This window comes from Enhydra lutris, unplaced genomic scaffold, assembly GCF_002288905.1.
Source record: "Enhydra lutris kenyoni isolate GAN:26980312 unplaced genomic scaffold, ASM228890v2 scaffoldscaffold12, whole genome shotgun sequence".
Taxonomy (NCBI): Eukaryota; Metazoa; Chordata; class Mammalia; order Carnivora; family Mustelidae; genus Enhydra; species Enhydra lutris.
The window spans coordinates 27181955-27208724 of record NW_019154096.1 but is presented as its reverse complement, the minus strand read 5'-3'; the positions used below and the strand labels follow the sequence as shown (position 1 = coordinate 27208724).

The 26770-nt window shown below is 37.5% G+C and overlaps 1 protein-coding gene across 2 annotated transcripts in view; it reads left to right on the top strand.

The window, feature by feature from the left end:
• The window catches only part of LOC111145227 (cilia and flagella associated protein 70), a 115381-nt gene that overhangs the window by 84304 nt on the left and 4307 nt on the right, over positions 1-26770 (top strand). For both annotated transcript variants that reach the window (XM_022499989.1, XM_022499990.1), the window contains 6 exons: positions 1506-1664; positions 2216-2337; positions 3775-3927; positions 4464-4625; positions 6827-6916; positions 11047-11148. In XM_022499989.1, coding sequence (XP_022355697.1) covers positions 1506-1664; positions 2216-2337; positions 3775-3927; positions 4464-4625; positions 6827-6916; positions 11047-11148 — 788 coding nt within the window. The remainder of the gene's footprint in view (positions 1-1505; positions 1665-2215; positions 2338-3774; positions 3928-4463; positions 4626-6826; positions 6917-11046; positions 11149-26770) is intronic.

Sequence of the window (26770 nt, the reverse complement as noted above, 5' to 3'; positions counted from 1 at the left end):
TCATCCCTGCTTCCTCTTCCTTTCTAGAATTGAACTTCCCCCATCCCTATAACAGGTTAATTCTCAGGACTATCTGGTTCTCTTTCAAAATGCTCCTTGCATCCTCCCTTTAAAATTTCCACTATTCTTCATTACAAAATATCCAGATTGTTGTAACAGCCTTTCTACAAACCTCTTTGTCTCCATTCTGTATTTTTTATTCCTTGCTTCATAGCACTGCTAGGGTAATTTTCATAAAATACCACTTTCATTTTCAGATTTTTCTGTTCAAAACTCTTCATTGTTTTCTCCTTTTGTTTACAGAAGAAAAATCCTAGCATTAAAATGTCAGTACAGGGGCGCCTGGGTGGCTCAGTGTTTCGCATTGGCTTTCAGCTCAGGTCATGATCCCAGGGTTCTGGGATTGAGCCCCACATCAGGCTCTCTGCTCAGCAGGAAGCATTATTTTCCCCTCCCAACCCCCGCTTGTGTTCCCTCTCGCTGTGTCTCTCTCTGTCCAATAAATAAATAAAATCTTTTTAAATCATGTCAGTACAGTCTAGCTCCAACCTGTCTTTCTCTTAATTTTCTCTATGTTATTCTCAATACCCATTAAAATAATTAGCTCACTACTTTTGTGCTTTTGCCAATAGCATGCTCTCAACCTTTTTTGCCTCTCTCCCTTTACCTATCCAACTTCTGGCCATTTTTCAAAGCCATATCTTTTGCTCTGGCTGAGGGTGACTTCTTCTGACTGGGAACCAACTGGCCACTGTTCATTTCCATCCTGACGTTGCTTTTTATTTTTATTCATCAAACATTTATTTATTTGAGAGGCAGCAAGACAGGTTCAAGAGCTTCAGCAAGTTATTTAACTTCTCTGTGATTCACCTTGTTTAAAGGAGCATAGTAAATGTTGTGAAAAATAAAGATTATACATTAAGGTTTTTAGCACAATCTTTAATACAATTCCTGGCATATAGCGATGTTCAAATATAGCTACTTATAATGATGATAATGGTGTTTTTGAATACTAAGATGAAAAGAATTCCTGTCCTTCAAGAGTTTTAATTTAATCTAAAAATATATTAACCTCATTTAGATTCTTCACGTTCTGGGTTTAGCAAATAACTTTTATAATAGGTATTTGTTTGACATCATCATAACTTAGGTTAGCAGCAGGGTTGGACTAGGAATTACAGTTATAGAAGCTGAGCTGTCAGTTTAGCTTGTACTCTAAATTATTCAGAAATATGAAAAGTCTGGGGCACCTGGCTGGCTCAGTCAGTGGAACATGTGACTCTTGATCTCAGGGTTGTAAGTTTGAGCCTCATATTGGGTGTAGAGATTTCTTAAAAATAAAATCTTTAAAAAGTATATAAAATGTCTACAAAACAAGTCTGTCCATGCAGTATTTAGGAAATATGTTTCTTATGCTTTGAAAATAATTATATTTTTCCTCTTCTAATATCCAATGGAAGAAGGGTTTTGTTTTTTTTTTCCTCATTAAAATTTAATCTATTTAGGACCAGGAGCTCCAACATCCATTCCAGATGACCTTCTTGAAGAATCCTCCAAACTGCTTTCAGACTCACAAGAACACATTTTACCCACACAATCTCAGGATCCAACTGTTCGCCAAAAACCATCCAATATACTTCTCAAGGAGATACCAGTGAAAAAAGGTACTTAGGAATAAAGATTTCCACTTGAAATAAGGGCATAAACTAACTAGAAAAGATGAAAACTCTTATGATTACCAAAATGGTAATCTTGTTTGAATTTGATTAGTTTGTCATATTGTCTAAGTTCCTTCACATGAGGCTAGACTTTGATAATCCGAACTCGGTAGTGCAACCCTTCCTTAGGCAAGAATTTATATTTAGCTCAGAGAAGTGGCTAACTACAGACTTAGGATTTTTTAACAGTGATTCTTCATTTTTAGAATATCAGTAGGTTGTGTTTCACATTCAGAAAGATATGAATACTTCTAGAATGCATTTCATTTGGTTGTAACTTGCATTTGAAACACCAGTAGACTAACCTTGAGAACTTTTGAGATCTTTGGGGACCGTTGCTATAAAGGAATTTATTGCTTTTCATGTTATAACCTCTCTCATATATTAGATTAGAATACTCTCCTTGCTCATTAGTAGTAATGTAGCTCACTGTCTGAGCTTCTGACATTTTTTTCCGTTACATCTAGTCATCTATTCTTTTAATTTAATATTTTCAGAAATATCAAAATGTCAAGATTCATCAACCTTTTTGCATCCTAGCCCTCATGGTGTTTCCCAGACTCCTGCCACCATCTTCATGGAGACCATACGTTTCTTGATGAAAGTCAATGCTGTCCAGGTCAGAATATTTGGAAAAGGGCATGTAGATGGAAAGATTTTAGTGGACTACTTATTCAATCCATAGTGGTATCTTTCCAAGCTTTAATATGCATGATGCAGAAATCAAATATGCTTTTGAGAACACACTCTAGGCCTAATGGTGTGAACATCCAAATTTGAACCACTCTCTACAGAGAGCATCAGAACAGCTCACTGCAAATCTGTTCCCTCAGAATACCAGCAAAGCAAAATTGGACTCTAAAGGCTTATGTAACCTGATATCAATTTATTATCAGAACTCATATTATGTAAGTGTTGGGGGTTCACAGGAGCATAATCATATCTTTCTTCCTTTCTAGGTAGTAAATGTGGGGGAATAAAAATACTAATTTTTTTGAATTTGTATAACTGGGCTGGATATGTGACTAGCCTCAGATTTGACTTACCCATACAGTCACAGATAGAACTACTCGAGAAGAAGAGCATCCTGTGAGGTCTACCTACCACATGGGAAACAAGAAACATTTCCATGAAGCAAGTAGTAGGAAAGAGAAAAAGATCCAGGAACCAGGAGAGTTGGCCCTGATCCTGCAGAGTATATGTTCCACTTGAGGGTGGCAAGCTCAAGAAAGGGCAAGAATTATGACCTGACTAGGAGTGGGCCACATTAAACAGGAACTTTTAACACATTAACCTTTCCCAGTAGAGAAACATTTCTGTATCCCAGATTAAATAAGTCTCTATCCCCACCACCCTATGCAAAGAGCCAGAAATGTAGGTATAGGGAACAGCTCCAGAACCTCCTCCCACTATTTTTCTAAGAAGGTATAAGTGTTAATGGGAGTTTCTATAGGATAGGCTAAGATGGGAATGGAGGGAGAAGAAAAGTAGAACTTCCCCCTCTGCTTAGTAAGTACATCTGACTTTGTTAAATTTGCAAACCTTATATAGCATTAAAAATAAAGAATAGCCCAAAGTGTAAAACTGGCAAACATAGATGAGAGTTTGTCAGAAACAAACATTTATGTTTCTAAGATCCTGAGCCTAGAATTTTAGAAAAGGAGGTTTTGCCTCACTAAGTTTCTTCAATAATGGTAGCTGCCTGAAAATGTTAACTCATGTGTCATTGAAGTGGTTGATGAAGAGCTTTTATTTGCTCATAACATACATGCAAAAATTCATCTAGTTTTCTGAACAGCAAGACCAGAATTGTTCAGTACTGCAGATTTTTAATTTGGAAATGTCTGTATTTGGTGACTAAGTGAATAGTGGGTAATGGAACCATGATGTGCTGAATCTTTATAATTCACCTCTAACCTTTTGAAGTTGGTAATCATTTCATTCTATAATATGTTTCTTATTCATTATTATCGGGCATAATATTCAGCTGCAAGAGCTATGGAATTGACACAATGCAGCTATTATATACTCCTTATAATCTGGTTTTTCCTCATAGTATGTGCACAGGGTGCTTGCACATGAGCTGTTATGCCCTCAAGGAGGCCCCAGCTGCGAGTATTACTTGGTGCTGGCCCAGACACACCTTCTCAAGAAGGACTTTGCCAAGGCAGAGGAATACCTTCAACACGCAGCCCAGATGGACTACCTGGTAATAACTTTTTTCTAGAACCTCTTGAGTATAGTTTGGGAGAGGGGCAAGCAGGCTTTCTTAAAGGTGATGATGTCATATCACAGGTAGATTTCTAGTTACTAGAAGTGGAGGTCTTCAACTTCCAGTAAACTCATCTATTTCCTTCCATTTTTTTTTCTCAAGCAGTTATGAGTTTTGCAAAGGGCAGAGAAAAGGATAAGGATAGCTCTTTAGCTGATAATTGATCTATTTCATATTTTCTGAATTTCTTCTTTTTTTTCTCACTGTGAATATTCTCTTGGTTATGTTTGAATGTTTTTCTTAATATTTACCCCAAAGACAAAATAGTTTTGAAAAATGCAGGAAAGAAATGAGGGAGCAGACCTAGAAATGCAACTGAATGGCCCTCCCAGTGCAACTGAATGGCCCTTTTTCTAACTGAGTGCTATTAGAAAAAGAAGGACTTAGTCTAATTTTAAATGTTAAACAAAGATCATTAATGGACTTTAAAATACCACCTCATCCCAAGTACTACTTGTTCTTTACCTTCTCAGAACCCTAATGTCTGGGGCGTGAAGGGCCATCTCTATTTTCTAAGTGGAAATCATGCTGAGGCCAAGGCATGCTATGAGCGAACCATTAGTTTTGTAGTGGATGCTTCTGAGATGCACTTCATCTTCCTGCGACTGGGACACATCTATCTGGAAGAGAAAGAGGTGAGGGACAGAGGATGGAGAGTAACCATGTAAAAAAAATCAGGTCATGGTCGGGGACCTGAATTCAGTTCAAACATTAACATCCATCTGTGTGGACCCAACACAGATATGATATTGATACTTTTATATCCAAAGATAAAAGTGATTTGACCAACATTAGATAAACTAGTAATTAATAGAAGTAGGATTCAAATCCAGGCAGTCTAATATTGGAGTCTGTGGTTTTAACCATTATGATACTAAAAAGTTGTGTAGAACTCAATAAATGTTATCGTAGTTAATATTTAAGGTAACTTTCTTTTATTAGCAGTAGTAGAAACATTCTTAGCTTGACTTAACTAATGGAAAATGTCAAAAGAAATTCTTCAACCTTCTTCCTCAACATAAAGTTTTATATTTAATTCAGCTGAGGCTAACTCCATTCCACAGGGAACTCTAACCTGACTCATTTGTAATTACTCTCCATATTTTAGGAATCACCCTCAAGATATTCTAAAAGAAACTTTGGGGGCACCTGGGTGGCTCACTGGGTTAAGCCTCTGCCTTCGGCTCAGGTCATGATCTCAGGGTCCTGGGATTGAGCCCCGTATTGGGCTCTCTACTCAGCAGGGAGCCTGCTTCACTCCCCGCCCCCGCCTGCCTCTCTGCCTACTTGTGATCTCTCTCTGTGTCAAAAAAATAAATAAAATCTTAAAGGAAAAAAGAAACTTTCTGTTATGGAAAATTTCAAATACATACAAAGTATGGGGCACCTTGGTGGCTCAATCAGTTAAGCACCCAGCTCTCCATCTCAGCTCAAGTCTTGATCTCAAGGTTATGAGTTCATCCCCTGCACTGGGCTCTTGCTGGGTGTGGAGCCTACTTAAAAAACAAACATACAAACAAACAAAAAACACAAATAAATACTAAGTAGACAGAATAGTAGAAATGAACCAATGTGGACCCATCATCTCATATCAACAATTATTAACACTCTGCCTTTTGACTTTGGGCTTTTGTTTTGACTTCATTCTATTTCTACCCCTAGAACACCCAATTATCTTTCTATTTAAAATAAAGGGATGCCTGGGTGGCTCAGTGAGTTAAGTGTCTGCCTTCAGCTCATGTCATGATCCCAGGGTCCCAGGATCAAATCCTGCATTGGACTCCCTGCTCAGCATGGAGTCTGCTTCTCCCTTTGTCTCCCCACTGATTGTGCCTTCTCTTTCTCTGACAAATAAATAAATAAAATCTTTATAAAATAAAGCAACAGCAGCAACAAGAAGTTGTAATACCTTATAATTAAAGTATGAAGGCCCCCATAGACTTAAGAAAAAAAATCATTATCCCACTGCAATGAAGTAAATAAGAAGTGTTCTTTCTGACATCATTGCAAGCTACATCTGAACCCAGCTTCTGACTTAAATAGTCACTAGGCAAGCAATTTACTGGGCAAGCAATTCTTAGGCTATTTGCTGAGGCTTACCTATAGTTAACATCTCTCATATTGGAGATGTGAGATAAGAAGAGGTATAATTCTTTTGGATGTTTGTTTCTTGAGTTTTTCTGAATGTTTCCTGTATTACTCAGCACTAAAAAGAAATAAACTAGCAAACCATGAAGAAACATAAAGGCAGCTAAAATACATATTGCTAAATCAAAGTAGCCAGTCTGAGAAGGCTACCTACTGTGTGATTCCAATTGTATGACATTCTGGAAAAGGCATAACTATGGAAACAGTAAAGAGATCAGTGGTTTTGAGGGGTGGGGGAAGGGAAGTGATGAATAGATGGAGGACAGAGGATTTTTAGGGCTGTGAAAATACTCTAATAATGGATGCATGTTATTACACATTTGTCCAAACCTATGGAATGTATAATACCAAATATGACCGTGGACTTTAGGTAATGATGATGTATCAATGTAGTTTCATCAGTTGTAACAAAGGTACCACCCTGTTGGAGGATGTTGATAATGGGAGAGGCTATCATGTGTGGCAGCAGGGAGTATATGAGAAATTGCTATACTTTCCTCTCAGTTTTGCTGTGAACCTAAAGCTGCTCTTAAAAAAACTTGTATCTTAAAAAAAAAATAATAATTTAAGGGCTCATTTAACTCAGATTCGTCTTGAGTATAACTACAGAAGCCCCATGACTATCCTAGCAATATAGTGTTTGAAACTTCCAGAAGAACAATAGCTTAGTGGTGCTTTCTTTCTACAGTATGAAAAGGCAAAGAAAACCTACATGCAAGCCTGTAAGAGATCACCTTCATGCCTTACCTGGCTAGGACTGGGAATAGCCTGTTATCGGGTAAGAGTTTAAAGGCTTGAGACTAGGCCTGTGAATATAGCTGACCTTGATTCCTTAGGCTTCTAAGCATCCTGGGAGTTTGTAATGATGGTGAAAAAAGTTACTTTTCAAAGGTGTTCAGTAAACTAAATAGTCAATCCATACTGTAAAAATAAAAGTCTTCAAAATCCCACAAAAATCTGAACCAGGAAGCTATATAATAAAAAACTTCATGTTACTTGGTACAGAAGCTCATAATTTTATGATGTTATCTGTAAGGAAAAAAATGATATGATAAATGAAGAATTTACTCGATTAAAGAAATTTATTGATGCTTATTAAGCTCTGTGGCCCTTCTGGTTCCAGGAGGAGCTGCTTTAGCTTCTGGGAGATCTTTTGCTCCCCACCCCTAAAAACTCTCTAGCCACCCTTTCCTCTATTCTTACAATCTTTGAAAGAGGCATGCAGTGTGTTGTTCATGTCCAATTTCTTCAATGTATTCTTTTTTCTTTTTTATTGTGTTATGGTAGTCACCATACAGTATTCTTGATGCTAACCTCTAATTTTCTCCCTAGTACTTTATTCTCTTCATTTTGTCTTTTTCTTTGGATTAATTTTTAACCTTTCCTTCTCAAACAGCTCTTTCACCATTCTTTCCCCCTTTTTATTATACAACAGTGGTAACAGCCAAATGAGTTGCCTGTATTCCCTGCTTCTTCTTCCTTATTGCTGTTCTTTTTTAACCATAAAGGTGATACATGTTCATTATACAAAATTTAGAAGATAGAAAATGTAAAGAAAACATAAAAGTATCCATAATCCAACCACTCAGTGATAACTACTATTAACATTTGAATGCATTTCCTGCAGCCTTCTTCATACATATATGAAAGCAATTTTAATGTATAAAACTGTAAATAATATATTTACTGCTATTAAATCTTTTTTCTACTTAAGCAGTACAGCACTGATATCTTTTTGCATCACCAAATAGTCTAAAACATGATTTCTGATGCCTTCATTGTGTTCCCTGGTTTGGATGTGTAAGTGAATTGACCATGTAATATTTCATACTAACCAGGACACTTCAGAGGATGGAAAGGGTGCTATTAATAATTACACTGGGACCCAGGTCAACTGGGACATGTGATCATTTTTACAAAGGCTGTGTGCTCCCCTGTTCTACCTTCCCAGAAAGAATATAAAACATAGCTCTTAGAAAATTGATAACACTGCCAAAAGTACCAGAAACTAGCTCTACAGACTATTCAACATAAGTCATGCTTCTGCTTGTTTTGAGTACTTTAAATAATATTTTCATTGAGGTAGAAACTAAAAACAAAACAAAAATCTTTTTTTTTTAACTTTGTGTAAGTTTTTATTAAATTACTGATTAGGGACCACCCCCCCACACACACAATATGAACTTTCTGATCCAACATACAAAACAGAAATCTTAATAAAAGATTAAGTTAAGCCTCACCCCTAAGATGTCCAAGTAATCCTTATTCCCCATAAGTATTTTAGTCATACTATACCTATGTGTGGATATATCATAATTTTTTTGACCAATCACTCATTATTGGGCATGTTTCATCTACTATTGTAGATGAAACTGAGATAAACATTCTTATACATAAATCTCTGTGCTTAATTCTTTTTATTTCCTTAGGATATACCTTAATGTAGAAAAATTTTAAAGTCTTTAAATTATAGTGTCAATTTGCCTTCTAGAAAGAGTGTGTACTGATTTATACCTTGCCAGGAGGTATGAGAGCGTATTTCCCTGTTACCTCATCAACAATGGGCATTATCATTTGCCAACATGATCAATACCTTAATTTGCATTTTCATCAATAATGAGGTTGAAATATGGGATACACATATCTTTTTACTTGTGAATTATCTGCTCATATCCCAGGTCCCATTTACCTTTCATTTACCACTTTACCCTTACCACCTTACTGGCACTTCTGACAGAAGTTCCCTTAACATCCTAATCGCTAAATGCCATAGATACTTAGATGAATTTCTGGCACTTAACCCTGTTGACTGCTTTCTTCCTGAAGCCCTCTCCTCCCTTGACTTCCACAATACTTCATTCATATCCTTCCAGTTCTATGCCTTCTTCTCTGATACCTTTCTCAGCCTTTTTTGTCAGCTCCCACTCTTTTACCTACCATAATTGTTGGGTCCTCCCAGGCTCTACAGTCAGCCCTCTTGTCCTGTCAGCACATTTATTTACCCTAAGGAAAAAATACATCTACCCCAGTGGCCTAAACTACCACTTGTGCCCTAATGAATTCTAAACCTTGAATGCATAACACTTTTCAAGTTCTGACCCTTATATCAAACAGTGTAATGGACAGCTCCATTTTCATGGTTCCCTAGACACCTTAAAATGTGCATATCTGAAATACAACCTAACTTAACCCTGAAGGATTCTCACATTCCTTAAGCCTACACCTTCTCCTGTATTCTGTGTCTTGGTAAATGGAGCTGTAATGAACCTGATCAACCAAGCCAGAAACTTAAAAGGTATCCTAGTCTACTTCTCCTGTTACTTTTAATTAGGCATCAAATATCCTATTGATTTTGTCTCTTCAATGTCTCTTGAGTCTATTGTCTCCTCTCCATCCTATTTTTATAGCTCCAATTCAAGCCTCATACCTTCTTCTTGGGCTAGCATGATCTCTTGTCCTACCTTAATCCATCTCCCACATTGTTATCAAAGTGGTCCTTAAAATATGCAAATATTATGTTATTCCCCTACTTAAACTCTTCAACGGCTACCCCTTGTTTCAGAATAAAGTTCACATTCCTTTGAACGAACATATATCATCTGGTGCCTAACTCTTTAGTTTTATCACTTACTTTATTCTCCCTGATCTCTCTGTTTTTTCTTCAGTCCCACATGTGTACTTAATTGTTTCCTGACCACACCACACTCTCTTGTGCCTCCAGGCCTTCGTATATGATATTCTTTTTCCTGGGAATGCCTTTCTTCACCTTGTATAGCTAATAGACTCCTATTTATCCTTTAGGACTCACTTTAGTAATATTTCCTCTCAGAAGCTATCCTTTAATTCCAGGGTGCAATTATTCCCATTTTCCTCTGTCCCTCCACTAGATCTATATATGCTTTTATTATAGAAATGTTTACTCTGTATTGGAACTATTTATGTTTGGATTTTTTTTTTTTACTTATCTGTCAGTGAACTCTTTGAGAGGTTGTATTTTATCATTTTATTCACAGTACCTAGCATACTACCTGTCACAGAATAAATCCTTAGCAAGTATAATTGATTAATTAACATTGATTGAATGAAATTGGTTGAATAATGAATCAATACACTAATTGAGTATTGAATCAATATCTTAAAAACACTTAAAGTGTGGACCAAAGTATGGGCATTGCTGAAAGGCCATTCTTCATTGCCTAGAAACTCATAATTTCCTTTTCAAAACAGAAAAAATGAAGAGGTACTATATTGGTGAAAGGAGTGCCTTATTTCTTCCTTAGGTGATCTTTTGGAAGATTTTATAAAGCAAACTCACTTTTAGGAAGGAGCAATGATATCCATATGTCCAGAGCTCAGGGAGCATTTTAGAGCCTGAATATTATATTGATTGCTCAAGATCATATTAATAATAACTAATATTAGTATTTTGACAGGTTAATAGGACTTTAACCTGAAGAAAGGGATGCACAATGTAAAGGAAAAAACAACATGTATCTGACATCCTACTGTGTGGGGGGAAGTCATGGAATGATGCACGCACAGTAGTGAATACTTCTGGTTTTCCAATCCTGGCACCTGAAGCTCCATGGTTCATGGATGCCCTGATAGAATTGCTGTAGAGGGAAGGAGGAAGAGAGGGGTGTAAGTTGAGAGCCTAACAGGCAGGACTCCAGATTTCTCACTTGCCTGTTTAATCCAAACAGTTCTTCTTTTAACAGGTTCATATATTGGGCTACAAAATACAATTTTGTTTGAAGAGTTCTGAGCTGAAAAATTTTAAAAGGAGAAAACTGTTTGTATAGGTCACATTACCAATGTTATTTGGACATAATGTTTTCAACTAAACTGACTCCAGCTGGCTTAAGGGAAAACTGCTCTGACTTAACACACTTTTCTTTTTCTATCAAGCTGGAGGAGCTCACAGAGGCTGAGGATGCTCTCTCTGAAGCCAATGCATTGAACAACTACAATGCTGAAGTATGGGCATATCTGGCTCTGGTCAGCCTGAAAGTGAGTGTTTGTTAACCCTACACAGTGCCCTTTTAGGGCAAAGATGTAAGAAAGTGAGCAAGGCAAGAGATAGGTAGATGGCCATTAATGCATGGTAGTTGTGGTTTAATGAGCTTCAGATTTGGTCATTATACTGATGAGGAAGGAGAGGTCCAGTCTGAGAAGCTGCTACTTGGAATGTGCTTAAAAATCCTACACTTGGGGTGCCTGGGTGGCTCAGTGGATTAAAGCCTCTGCCTTTGGCTCAGGTCATGATCTCAGAATCCTGGGATTGAGCCCCGCATAGGGCTCTCTGCTCAATGGGAAGTCTGCTTCTCCCTCTCTCTCTGCCCCTCCCCCTGCTTGTGCGCGCTCTCTCTCTCTCTCTCTCTCAAATAAATAAATAAAATCTTTAAAAAAAAAATCCTACACTTACGTGTATTTGTCTGGAAGGGAGAATCTAAAAATGAAAGGAAGCCATTTGGACTTGTTGGTCACAGGTGAGCAGGAGTGGGGTGGGCCAGGGCTGATCTCCAGCCAGGGTTCTGGGTTAGGTGGCTTCCCTGTGGTACTTTCAAGCAGCTCTGCAGGCCCCAGGCAGGGTACACTAACTAAGCCCAGTCCTGCACATCCCCTTCCTCAAGATGAAGGATGTGGTAATCAGAGTCTGGTCTAGGACTTAGGTTAGGGAAGAAAAATGGGGAGCCATGTAAGAGCAGTGATTGATGGTGCAGTGGGATGGCAGATCATGCTAGGAGGAAATGAGCTGCTTGTTGGACGGGTCTCTTGACCTGCCTGAGCTGTCAAGCCTGGGACACTGGTATGCGTTCCTCGTATAGTCATTCAAATTATGCTCTGGATCTACAAAAAATCCATACATATACTCTGATTTCCCCCTTTATTAGTTATGTATAGCTTAGAAAAGCTATGTAAGAATCCACTGATGAAAACAAAGGTGGAGTAGGGGCACCTGGGTGGCTCACTTGTTTGTGTCTGACTCTTGGTTTTGGCTCAGGTCATGATCTAAAGGTCATGATCTCAAGGTCATAAGATCTAGCCCCATGTAGGGCTCCTCACTCAGTGGGGAGTCTGCTTGAGATTCTCTCTCCCTCTCCCTTTGTTTCTCTGCCTCCCCCACTCACTCCATCTCTTTCTAAAATAAATAAATAAATCTTTAAAAAAATAAATAAAGGTGCAAACATAAATAGTTTACCACAAAACAGAAATGGATTATTCAAAAATCTCCTGTAGACTAGAGCGGTTTTTCCCAGAGAGCCCATTATTTTAAAAATGGGCCTGATAGCCACAAAGCATCTTCTTTTTTAAAAATTTTTTATTGTGTTATGTTAGTCATCATACAATACATCATTAGTTTTTGATGTAGTGTTCCATGGTTCATTGTTTCCATATAACACCCAGTGCTCCATGCAATCCATGCCCTCCTTAATACCCAACACCAGGCTCTCCCATCCTCCCACCCCCCTCCCTTCTAAAACCCTCCATTTGTTTACCAGAGTCCACAGTCTGTCATGGTTTGTTTCCCACTCCTATTTCTCCCACTTCATTTTTCCCTTCTCTTAATGTACAAAGCATGTTCTTTATTATTGTGTGTTTCTTTTTTCCCTCGGAGGCCAGAATTTGGGAGAGATAATTTAGATATTTACCTGATACTAATCAGGAAATACATGTTATTTATATTTAAATTATATTTAGTTATATTTACGAACCTCATTCCTGAATTCCTTTTTCATTAGTTTTCATTTCAAAAAATAAATACACTTTTTATTTATTTTTTTAAAGATTTTATTTATTTATTTGACAGACAGAGATCCCAAGTAGGCAGAGAGAGAGGAGGAAGCAGGCTCCCTGCTGAGCAGAGCCCAACATGGGGCTCGATCCCAGGACCCTGGGATCATGACCTGAGCTGAAGGCCGAGGCTTTAACCCACTGAGCCATCCAGGCGCCCCAATAAATACACTTTTTAAATGGGAATATTCTTGTATCAGAATATAAGCAAGGTCAAAGACCATCAAAGGAGATGGTCTACTAGCCTTCCTAAAACATTCCTTCCTGTTAAACTGTTGGCTGAGGGTGCTTATCCTTGACTTTTATGGGAGATTAGGTAGGGTGTATTGTGGGAGTTTATGATAACTCCTTTATCTATAGAAAATAACTCTCCCATACTTGGGAGAGTACTTGACTAAATAACTTGTAAATCAGCTTAAGATCAAATGGGGAATAATAAGAGTGGCTTTCAGTTTTCCAATGGCCAATATAACATCAACTGACAGGAAGTATTATGACTATAAGAGAAAGGAACAAAATAAAAATGACCGCATTTTATCTTTGAAATAAATATCTTGAAAGATACCTGAGTTTTTACCCCAACTCTGCCACAACTAGCTATCGGATTCTAGGCAAGTCACTTAAACTTGCTGGACCTTGATTTTCATCTTTTATTTTATTTTATTTTGAAGATTTTATTTATTTATTTAACACAGAGAGAGAGATCACAAGTAGGCACAGAGGCAGGCAGAGAGAGAGGGGGAAGCAGGCTCCCTGCTGAGCAGAGAGCCCCATGTGGGGCTCAGTCCCAGGACCCTGAGATCATGACCTGAGCAGAAGGCAGAGGCTTAACCCACTGAGCCACCCAGGTGCCCCGATTTCTTCATCTTTTAACTCAAAGGGTCAAATGGATGATTTTAGTATACTTCCCATAGAAACTGCTAGATTAAATAGGAAAAAAATTAAGGCTATGTAAGATTTGAATAAAAACAATAAGATTGAACTCAAACACCAATATAGAATCCTACACTTAACAATTAGAGAATGTGTATTCTTTGCAAGTACGAATGAATTGTTCATAAAACTTGACCATATACTAGACTACAAAGAGAGATTCAACAAATACATATAGATAACACTACAGTGAAATTATAAGTAAACAATTATATGATAGGCGAGATTGGGGCCCTGGGTGGCTCATTCGGTTAAGCATCTGCCTTCAGCTCAGGACATGATTCTTGAGATTGAGCCCCACATTGGGCTCCCTGCTCAGCGGCGAGTCCGTTTCTCCCTCTCCCTCTGCCCCTTGCTCTCTGCTTGTGCTCACACACTCTCTTTCTCAAATAAATAAAATATTTTTTAAAAAAGATAGGCCAGATGACATACATACATTTATAAACTTGAATTCATACTTGTAATTAATTCATAAGTCAAAGAGAAAACCATATGACAATTTCTTTTGGTAGGTAGAATTCTAAAGATGACCCTCCCCCCTCCACCAATATTATTCCATCAAATACATCTATGGGTATTGCTGTCAAGGGATTTTGCAGATGTAATGAAAGTTGCAAGTCAGTTGCCCTTAAAATACAGAGATTATCTGAGTGGGCCTGTACCAATCAGGTGACTCTTAAAAAGCAGAGTTTTTTTCTGGCTGGGGGCAAATGGGGAAGTCAGAGAAATGCAAAGCACAAGAAAGATTCAACACACAACTGCTGGCTTGAAGATGGAGAGGGGCCACATACCAAGGAATGTGGGTGGCCTCTAGAAGCTAAAAGTACTCCCTACTCACAACCAGCAAGGAAATGGGGACCTCCATCCCACAAGTACAAGATTGAATTCTGCCAGTAGTCTGTATGTGCTCGGAAATAGATTTCAGGTAAGTACCCAGCTCTGCAGACACCTTGATTTTGGCCTTGTGAATCATACCAGATCCTGACCTATGGAAACTGAGATGTTAAAGATGTATTGTTTTAAGCCACTAGGTTTGTTGTAATTAGTTACACTGCAGTATAAAACTAATACAGGCCTCCCAGTAGATACCCCCCCCCACCATTTTTTTAAAAAGATTTTATTTATTTGAGAGAGAAAGAGAGAGAGCATGCACACAAGGTGAGAGATGGGGAGTGGTTAGAAAGGGACAAGATGACTTCCTGCTGAGTGCAGAGCCAGACACTCAGAGCCAGATGCAGGACTTCATCCCAGGACTCTGGGATCATTACATGAGCTAGTCAGATGCTTCCCACTGAGCCACCCAGGTGCCCCGATTTTTTCCCCCAGTTTTATTGAGAAATCATCAACACACATTCTGGTGAATTTTTATAGTAATGGCCCCCATTTAATTATGCTTTCATGTCCACACCCTTTACAATGTGATGTTAACACTCCTCCCATCAAGAGGTGGATTCTCTTCATTTCTCCACCCTTTGGAATCCAAGCTGCACTTTCTTTGACCAGTGGAATATGACACAAGTAATATTGGATGAATTCTCAGAGTCTAGGTCTGTAGAAGCCCTGCAGCTACTGTTCTTGTTCCCTTAAAGTCCTGGGATCATCAGCTGTGAAGAAGCCCAGTTAGCCCATAGGAGGCTCAAAGTCCGCCTGAAGTAGAACTGAACCATCCCAACCAATAACGAACCTCTATTTGAGTGAGGCCACCTAGGACCTTCGAGCCTCCAGCCAAGTTTTCAGAAGACTAGATCTGCATGAATGATTTCAGGAAAAGCCAGCAGAAGAAAGGCTCAGATTGCCCAAAGAATTGTGAGAAATAATACATTGTGTTTTAAGCCATTAAGTTTTAGGGTAACTTTTACATTTCAATAGATAATTAAAATGGGAATTAAAAAAAAAACAAAACAAAATCACTAAACTTTGGAATTATGGGATATAATTAAAACAATATGAAGAGGATAATATATAGCCTTAAATACATATATTAGAAGGTTGAAAAATCAACAAATTAAGCATTTAAATCAAGAAATTAGTGAAGACCAAAGAAGGGATAATCAAGAAAATAAGGAGTAAATACTTGAAACTAATATAATGTTATACGTCAATTTTATCTCAATAAAAATACAAGGAAAGAAAAAGAGAGTAGAAGTAAATGAAATTTAAAACAAGGACATAATAGAATTAACAATATCATAAACTGCCTTTTTTAAACTGGTAATTAGACAAAGCTCTGTGTGACTGATTAAGGATTTTAAAAAAGAAAGAAGGCATAAATAATGAATTTTAGCAGTAAAATGGAAACTGAACTGCAGAAAATTGGCTAAAATTCAACCCATTCATGATTCTTAAAAAAGCAAACTAGCTTTTTTTAAAACCTAAAAATGCGTCTTTTAAAATCTATACTATGAGGGGCGCCTGGGTGCCTCAGGGGGTTAAAGCTTCTGCCTTCGGCTCAGGTCATGATCCCAGGTTCCTGGGATGGAGCCCTGCATTGGGCTCTCTGCTCAGCGGGGAGCCTGCTTCCTCCTCTCTGCCTGCCTCTCTGCCTACTTGTGATCTCTGTCTAATAAATAAATAAATAAAACCTTTAAAAAATAAAAAAAAAAAAATCTATACTATGATATGAAATGGTGGAAAGTTAGAAACATTTCTTTTTTAATTTTTTAAAGTGACATAGTTTATTTTTTATTTTTTATTATTTTTTAGTATTTTGATATTTTTGTTTTTTAATTAACAACATATACTGTATTATTGGTTTCAAAGATACAGGTCTGTAATTCATCAGTCTTATACACTACCCAGTGGTCATTGCATCACATATCCTCCTTAATGTCCATCACCCAGTTACCCTATCCCTCCACACCCCTTTCCTCCAGGAACCCTCAATTTGTTTCCCATGATTAAGAGTCTCTTATGATTTATTTCACCCTCTGGTTTCATCTTGTTTTATTTTTTCTTCTCTTCTTCTGGCTTGATGATTACAGCTTTGTAATAGTGCTTGAAGTCTGGTGGTGTGATGCCACCAGTTTTGTGGGTTTTTTTTTTTTTTTCTTTCTTTCTTTTTCAACATTCCTTTGGCTATTCAGGACTTTTCTGGTTCCATACAAATTTTAGGATTATTTGTTCCAGCTCTGTGAAAAACGTTGATGTTATTTTGATAGGGATCTCATTGAATGTGTATAGCATAGACATTTTAACAATATTAGTTCTTCCAATCCATGAGCATGGAACGTTTTTCCATTTCTTTGTGTCTTCCTCAATTTCTTTCATGAGCATTCTATAGTTTTCTGAGTACAGATCCTTTGCCTCTTTGATTAGGTTTACTCCTTGATTTGGGGTGTAATTGTAATTGGGATCAGCTCCCTAATTTCTCTTTCATTGGTCTCATTGTCAGTGTATAGAAATGCAACTGATTCCTGTGCATTGATTTTATACCTTGACACTTTGCTGAGTTCCTGTATGATTTCTAGCAATTTTCGGGTGGAGTCTTATGGATTTTCCACATAGAATATCATGCTATCTGCAAAGAGTGAGAGTTTGACTTCTTATTTGTTCATTCAAATGCCTTGCTGTGGCTAGGACTTCCAGCACTATGTTGAACAGCAGTGGTGATAATGGACATCCTTGCTGTGTTCCTGTCCTTAGGGGAAAAGCTCTCAGTTTTTCACTATTCAGAATGATATTTGCTGTGGGCTTTACATATATTGCTTTTATGATACTGAGGTATGTTCCCTCTATCCCTACACTGTGAAGAGTTTTAATCAATAAAGGATGCTGTACTCTGTCAAATGCTTTTTCTGCATCTATTGAGAGGATATATGGTTCTTATCCTTTCTTTTATTTATGTAATGTATCACATTGATTTGCAAATGTTGAACTACCTTTGCATTCCAGGAATAAATCCCACTTGGTCCTGGTGAATAATCCTTTTAATGTGCTTTGGATCCTTTTAACTACTATTTTGGTGAGAATATTTGCATCCATGTTCATCAGGGATATTGGTCTGTAATCCTCCTTTTTGGTGGGTCTTTGACTGATTTTTGGATCAAGGTAATGCTGGCCTCATGGAAAGAGTTCGGAAGTTTTTCTTCCATTTCTATTTTTTGAGACAACTTCTGAAGAATAAATATTAATTCTTCTTTAAATGTTTGATAAAATTCCCCTGGGAAGCCATCCAGCCCTGGGCTTTTGTTTTTTGGGAGATTTTTAAATTTTTATTATTTTTTAAAGATTATATTTATTTATTTCACAGAGAGAGATCACAAGTAGGCAGAGAGGCAGGTAGAGAGAGAGATAGAAGAGGAAACAGGTTCTCCGCTGAGCAGAGAGCCCGATGCGGGACTTGACCCCAGGACCCTGAGATCATGACCTGAGCCGAAGGCAGAGGCTTAACCCACTGAGCCACCCAGGCGCCCCTTTTTTGGGAGATTTTTGATTACTGCTTCAATTTCCTTGCTGGTTGTGGGTCTATTCAGGTTTTCCATTTCTCTCTGTTTCAGTTTTGGTAGTTTACACGTCTCTAGGAATGCATCCATTTCTTTCAGATTGCTGAATTCTTGAGACCAGACGAAATTAATATCTCCTACTCCTCTGCCATCTTGAACTCCTAAGCCTAGAAACATTTCTTTTAAAGTGAGGTATAAGACAAAGATCCCTGCTATCATCATGTCTATTCAATACTACAGGCATACCTCATTTTATTGTACTTTCATTTTATCGTACTTTACAGATATTGTGGGTTTTTTATAAGTAGGAGGGTTGTCATAACAACCCTGTGATAAGCAAGTCTGTCTATTAGCACCATTTTCCCAACATAGTTGCTTATTTCATATCTTTGTCACATTTTAGTAATTCTCAGAACATTTCAAACTTTTTCATTATTACATTTGTTATAGTGATCTGTGATCAGTGGCCTTTGATGTTACTATCAAAGTGTGTCCATATATGGTGGTAAACTTAATTGATAAATGTTTTTGTATTCTGACTGCCCTACTGACTGGTTGTTCTCCATGTCTCTCCCTTTCTTTGGGCCTCCCTATTCTATGAAAAATGACAGTATTGAAATTAGGCCAATTTATAACCCTAAAGTAGCCTCTAAGTGTTCAAATGAAAGGAAGAGTTGCATGCTTCTCACTTTAAATCCAAAGCTAGAAATGATTAAGTTTAGTGAGGAAGGTATATAAAAAGCTGAAATAGGCCAAAAGCTAGGTCTCTTGTACCAGCTAGCCAAGTTGTGAATGCAAAAGAAGAGTTTCTGAAAGAAGTTAAAAGTGCTGCTCCTGGATACCTGGGTGGTTCAGTTAGTTAAGCGTCTGCCTTCATCTTAGGTCATGAGCCCAGCATCCTAGGATGGAGACCTCTGTCAGGCTCCCTGTTCAGTAAGGAGTCTACTTCTCCCTCTCCCTCTGCCCTTATACCCTGCTCGTGCTTTCTCCCTCTCTCTCTCAAATAAATGAATAAAATATTTTTTTAAAGATTTTATTTGTTTATTTGACAGAGAGAGATCACAAGTAGACAGAGAGGCAGGCAGAGAGAGAGAGAGAGAGAGAGAGAGAGAGAGAAGCAGGCTCCCTGCTGAGCAGAGAGCCCGATGCGGGACTTGATCCCAGGACCCTGAGATCATGACCTGAGCCGAAGGCAGTGGCTTAACGCACTGAGCCACCCAGGCGCCCAATAAAATATTTTTTTTAAAGTGCTGCTCCTGTGAACACATGAATGATAAAAAAGCAGAACAGCCTTATTTCTGATATAGAGAAAGTTTTAGTGGATAGATCAAGCCAGTCACAATATTCACTTAAGACAAAGACTATTTCAGAGCAAGGCCCTAACTCTTTTCAGTTCTATGAAGGTTGAGAGAGGTGAGGAAGCTGAAGCAAAAAACGTTTGAGGCTATCAGAGGTTGGTTCATGAGGTTTAAGGAAAGAAGCCATCTCCATAACATGAAAGTGCAAGGTGAAGCACCAAGTGCTGATGTGGAAACTATAGCCAGTTATCCAAAGATGTAGCTAAGATAATCCATGATGGTGGCTACATTAAAGAACAGATTTTCAGGGTGGATGAAAAATCTGTATATTGGAAGACTATGCCATCTATGACTTTCATACCTAAAGAGAGGTCAATGCCTGGCCTCAAAGCTTCAAATGACAGGCTGACTTTCCCATTATGGGATATTTGCAACTGGTGACTTTAAGTTGAAGCCAGTGTTCATTTACCATTCTGAAAATCCAAGGTCCCTTAAAAATTATGCTGTGTCTACTGTGCCTGTGCTCTACAAATGGAGCAACAAAGTCTGGATGACATCTGTTTACAACAGAGTTTACTGAATATTTTAAGAACACTGTTGAGACCTACTACTCAGAAAAATATTTCCTTTCAAAATATTACTGCTCATTGATAATGCACCTGGTCACCCAAGAGCTCTGAGGGAGATATATAATGAGATTATTTTTTATTCCTGCTAACACAACATCCATTCTGCAGCCAATAGATCAAGGAGTCACTTTAACTTTCAAGCCTTATCATTTAAGAAATTCAGTTTGTAAGGCTAAAGGGGCCATAGATAGTGGTTTCTCTGATAGACCTGGGCAAAGTAAATTGAAAACCTTCTGGAATCCAGTATTCACCATCCTCAATTTCATTAAAAACATTAGCGATTCACATGAAGATCAAACATCAACAATTACAAAAGTTTAGAAGTTGACCACAGCCCTCATGGCTGATTTTGAGAGGTTAAAGTCTTCACTGGAGGAAGAAAATGCAGATTTGGTGGAAATAGCAAGAGAACTAAAATTAGAAATGGAGCCTAAAGATGTGATTGAATTGCTGTAATCTCATAAAGAAAACTTTTGGGGCACCTGGGTGGCTTAGTGGGTTAAAGCCTCTGCCTTCAGCTCAGGTCATGATCCCGGGGTCCTGGGATCAAGCCCCGCATCGGGTTCTCTGCTTGGTGGGGAGCCTGCTTTCCTTCCTCTCTCTCTGCCTGCCTCTCTGCCTACTTGTGGTCTCTGTCTGTCAAATAAATAAATAAAATCTTCAAAAAAAAAAAAAAGAAAAAGAAAGAAAACTTTCACAGATGAGTTGCTTCTTATGAATGAGCGAAGGAAGTGGTTTTTGAAATGAAATCTACTCTGGTGAAGATGCTGTGAGGGTAGTTGAAATAACAACAGAGGATTTAGAAAATTATATAAATTTAGTTGATAAAGCAGTGGCAGGGTTTGAGAGGATTGATTCCAATTTTGAAAGATGTTGTACTATGGGTAAAATGCTGTCAAACAGCACTGCATACTACAGAGAAATCATTCATGAAAGGATGAGTCAATTGATGTGGCAAACTTCATCACTGTCTTATGTTAAGAAATTGCCACAGCCAAACCAAACTTCACCAACCTTCACCTTGATCTGTTAGCAGCCATCAACATTAAGGCAAGACCCTCCACCAGCAAAAAGATTACAACTCACTGAAAGCTCAGTTAACATTTTTTATCAATAAAGTATTTTAAATTAAGGTACATACATTGTTTTTTAAAATGTGACTATTATTGCTCACTTAATAGACTATTGTAGAGTGTAAACATAACTTGTATGTGTACTGGGGAACCAAAAAATTCATTTGACTTGGTTTATTGTGATATTTACTTTATTGTGCTGGTCTGGAACAAAACCTGCAATATCTCTGAGGTATCTATGTGGCAATAACACACAAACACACACAAAAGACACTGGAGGAAAAGGATCCTACAAACTGAAAGATGTAATAAAAAGTTTCACTCCTAAAAGCGTAAACAAAAAAAAACAAAGAATGGTGGTTACTGTCGGGGGAAAAAGTTGGGGAACAGAGAGGATAGGGACAGGATAGAAGCATGATCTCTTAATGTATATCTTATTATCTCCTTCTGATTTTTTAATGGCGTATATGTGTTATCTACTCAGTAAAGTTTAACACAGAAGAAGTGGATTTGCAAGGTTGCTGGATAAAAGATTAATATAAAAAAATCAACATCATCAAAATCAAATATCATCAGAAACAACCAATTAGAAAATCTAACTTAAAAAATCCTATTTAAGGTCTGTATGGATAAAAGTATAAAACTTTATTGAAATGTATAGAAGAATATCTAGTAGAGATACTATGTTCGTTCACAGGAAGTTTCAATAACATGAAGTTGAAAAAAATTTCCAAATATCTGATTTAAATGCAATTCCAATAAAAATAATAACAGGTTTTTTAGGAACTTGATCAAGTAACCCTAAAATTCATTTGCCCAATTAAGACCCAAAAATACCAATGACAATATAGACAGGGTAATAAGGAGTGAAGGTTTTTCTACCAATTACCAAGCCTTATAATGAAGCTCCAATAATTAAAACTCAGTGGCACTAGTGCAGGAATAGGTAAGTGGAACATAATTGCTAGACAGAAGTAGACCCACATATATATGGAAACTTAGGTTTTGTTAGATTTTGATTACTCAAAAATAATTGGGGTTGGGGCGCCTGGGTGGCTCAGCGGGTTAGAGCATCTGCCTTCGGCTCAGGTCATGATCCCAGGCTTCTGGGATCAAGCCCCGCATCGGGCTCTCTGCTCAGTGGGGAGTCTGTTCCCCCCACCCCACTCTCTCTGCCTGCCTCTCTGCCTACTTGTGATCTCTCTGTCAAATAAATAAATAAAATCTTTTTAAAAAATTGGGTTTCCTAGGAATTTACCCTGAAACTGTTCCTCCAACAACTAAAAAACTACACATGCATAAGAGATTGATTATAGTATTATTGCAATTGAAAAATATTGGAAACAACATACATAGGAGAGTATTTGAATAAACTATGATATATCCACATAATGGAGTACTATGCTCCTGAAAGAAATAATGGAGAAGATCTCTATGAAATGACGTGGAGTGATTTCCAGGATAGATTGTTCAGTAAAAACAACAACAACAACAACAAAACCAAAAGTACAAGATTTTCTATGATATACCACCTTTTGTATAAAAAGGAAGGAAAAAGAAGAAATTACACACAGATAGGCTCATTTGTGAAAAAAAAACAAAAAACAAAAAAAAAAAACCCAACCAAACAAACCACAGGAAGGAAAAACCAGAGATTAATGAGATTGGGTTGTATAGGTCATGGACAGACATAGGGTAGAAGGAAGGTAGAGAATGAGGGGGTGATCCTCTGTACCTCTCTGTACAGAACTGACTTTTGGAACCATGTTAATGTTTCATTTTTTAAAAAGACATAAAGTCAGTAGGAAATGGGAGATTGTATAATATGATAACAACAACAACAACAACAACAACAAAACAAAACTACTTCCCATGAATAACTTAACACTAAAGGTGGGAAAAAGAGAACTAATTCAATATACTTTTGAAAATCTATTTGAAATATATACTCTCAGACAAAAGAGGAAAAAACCTCTATACAAATATTGGATTTCAGTTAGTAAGCTGCTTTTTTTCAGAGTCATTAGTTAGCAGTTCTAAAATTACTAAGTATTCTACGATTTGGCAAATAAGAGATTATATTGTGGGTAACGGAAGCCAAGTTTCTTATTGTTGGAAGAGTTACAAATATGGAATCCAGGAAGATAGAATGACCTTGTAGTAGAGTATTAAAATTGAAGATACTGACAAAAGCCCATGATTTGATGGATTTTATAAATAGATATTATATGTAGTTGGGGATGCATGGGTACACCTAATGCTCAGGTCTTGAAAATCTAAAATTGGAGTCCATTAAAAGGAACTAGGGCATTTGTCCAGTTTAAAAAAAAAATAAAGGAATTGTAGGTTTCTTAGGAATGGCTGGTTCTAGAACTTGGATAGGGAAAGTACAAGATGAAACTGGAATATCTTTTTGAATCAAAGTAAAAAGTGTTCAAAGAAAGATTGAGACATATCAAAAAACACATAGGGAAAAAAGAAAAGACAAAAGGACTTGCATAAAGGGGAGCCCCCAGTGGCCCTAGTTTACAAATGAGAATCTATGAGCCCACAGTAACATAACTGAACAAATAAATGACTGGTAGACAAGAAAGCTTATAGTGGAAGGCTAACTATTAAATGAGTAAGGAATTCAGGAATTAGAAAATCAAAATTTGGAAACCACCATAATAATAATTAATTCAGGAAACAGTCATCAATAAATGTTGAAATTATAGATGAATGTTTATGGAGTAAGAAGATATTTACATAGTCTCAAAGTATTTCTCCATGAGATATTTATAAATTACAAAGGGAAGCATAGTAAGGTTATAGTAGAAAAATCTGGCAGATAACAATCTAAACAAATCACCAGTATTACCATCAGCATATGCCTCCTGATTGGATGCAACACAACAGCATTTTTTGTGGCATTCCTGCCCAAAGTTCAGAACCTGATATAATCATGAGCAAACATCAGACAAACACAAATTGAGGAAATTTTACAATTATTGTCCTGTATACTCTCCAGAAATGCTAATGTCATGAAACACGGACTCAAGAAATGTTCCAGATTAAAAGAAAGGCTGAAGATGAATTTTGAATGCTAGGCATGATGCTAGATTTTATTTTGCTATAAAAGACATTTGTGGAGGGGGGCTCCTGGATGACATGGTTGGTTAAACATCGAACTTGGCTTTGGCTCGGGTCATAATCTCAGGTCATGGGATTGAACCCTGTGTCAGGCTCTGTCCTCAGCTCAGACTCTGGTTGGGATTCTCTCTCCCTCTCCCTCTGCCCCCTGCTTATGATCTCTCTCTAAAGTAAATAAATAAATCTTTTTTTAAAAAGGCATTTTGGGGACATTTGGAAAAGTCAGAATGAGGTATATAAATTAGATAATAGTATTTATCTAATCAGCTGATTTTGATAATTACACTGCGGTTGTGTAAGACTGTCCTTGAAAACACATACTGAAGTATAAAATTACATCATTCTGCAATTTATTCTCAAATGGTTCCAGAAAAGTTTACAAATTGTGTGTGTATGTGTACAGAGAGAACTATTCATGTAATCTGTCTTTAACCTGAAATTATGTTGAAAAAATTAAAAGGTAATTCATTAAGATAATGCAAATTAACACCACACTACATATTCACTAGAATGGCTTGAATAAAAAAGATTGACAATACCAAATATTGACAAGGATATGGAGAAACTGGGACCCTCATACATTGCTGGTGGGGTTGCAAATTAGTACATACACTTTAGAATACAGTTTAGTGGATTCTTGAAAAGTTACTTTCAAGAAAAGTTTACTTTCCACATATCCCAGTAATTCCACTTCTCTATATCTAGTTCAGAAAAGTGAACATATGTCCACACAAATGTTTCTCTATTTCATTGCAGCATTTAATAATAGTTAAAAGACTGGAAACATTCCAAATGTCCATCAGTGAATCGACAAACAAAATGTTGTATATGTACACAATGAAGTACTACTCAGCAATAAAAATGAAATTCTGGGGGTGCCTGGCTGGCTCAGACAGAGGAGCATGGGACTCTTGATCTCAGGGTTGTGAGTTCAAGCCCCATGTTGGATGTGGAATCTACTCAAGAAAAAAATGAAATTGGGTGACTGGGTGGCTCAGTGGGTTAAGCCGCTGCCTTCGGCTCAGGTCGTGATCTCAGGGTCCTGGGATCGAGTCCCGCATCGGGCTCTCTGCTTGGCAGGGAGCCTGCTTCCCTCCCTCTCTCTGCCTGCCTCTCTGCCTACTTGTGATCTCTCTCTGTCAAATAAATAAATAAAATCTTTAAAAAAAATGAAATTATGATATATGTGACAATATGAATGAACCTCAAAAACATTATGTCAAGTGAAAGAAGCAAGGTGCAATAGATTATATATTATTTTATTCAATTTATATGAATTTAGGGAAACTATTGAGATAAAAATAGATCCCTAGTTCCCTCAGGGCCGAGGATGGGAATTGGGATTGATTGCAAATAGGAATGAAGGAACTTTTGGGGAGTGATAGAAATCTTCTAAAACTGGATTGTGGTGATGGTTGCACATTTGGACCTTAAAATTAGTGAATTTTATGGTGTGTAAATCATACCTCAATAAAGCTATTCTAAAGACTATAAAGCCCCCCAAAATGAGGAACAAATGGACTATTCAATAAATACTAATGGAGCAACAGGCTATCCATATGGAAAAAATTTGTTCACATACACACACACATCCAGCTGGTATAAAGGCCTAAATCTTAAAACCTTGGCCTGCTTAGGAGAAAATATAGAGAATACCTCTATAGCCTCAGAATGTGCAAGCTTTCTTATGACCATAAAAGCACTAGTCAAAAATAAAATACCAATAAATTAACAACTTTAGAATTGGAAACATGCATAACAAAAGACACTAAAAACTCAAGGACTTTATTATAAATACTTGCAAAATTTCTAACTAATAATTATAGTTTATATAATTATATAATATAGCTATTACATAAATATGTCCTACAATAAGGGAAAAAAACCTACAAACAATCTGATTGAAAAACAGTCACAGAGGCGCCAGGGTGGCTCAGTCACTTAAGCATCAGAGTCTTGATTTTGGCTCAGGTAATGATCTCAGCGTTGTGAAAATGAGCCCTGCTTTGGGCTCTGCACTAGGTGTGGAGCCTACTCGGGATTCTCTCTCACTCCCTCTTCCTCTGCCGCCTGCCTCAAAATAATTTTTAAAAAAGAAAGAGAAATGGTCACAGGATAGGAACATATAATTTCCCGAAGTAGAAATTGTTACTTTAATAACTATGAAAAGAAGTTCTGCCTTGGGGCGCCTGGGTGGCTCAGTGGGTTAAAGCCTCTGCCTTCGGCTCAGGTCATGATCCCAGGGTCCTGGGATGGAGCCCTGCATTGGGCTCTCTGCTCAGCGGGGAGCCTGCTTCCTCCTCTCTCTCTGCCTGCCTCTCTGCCTACAA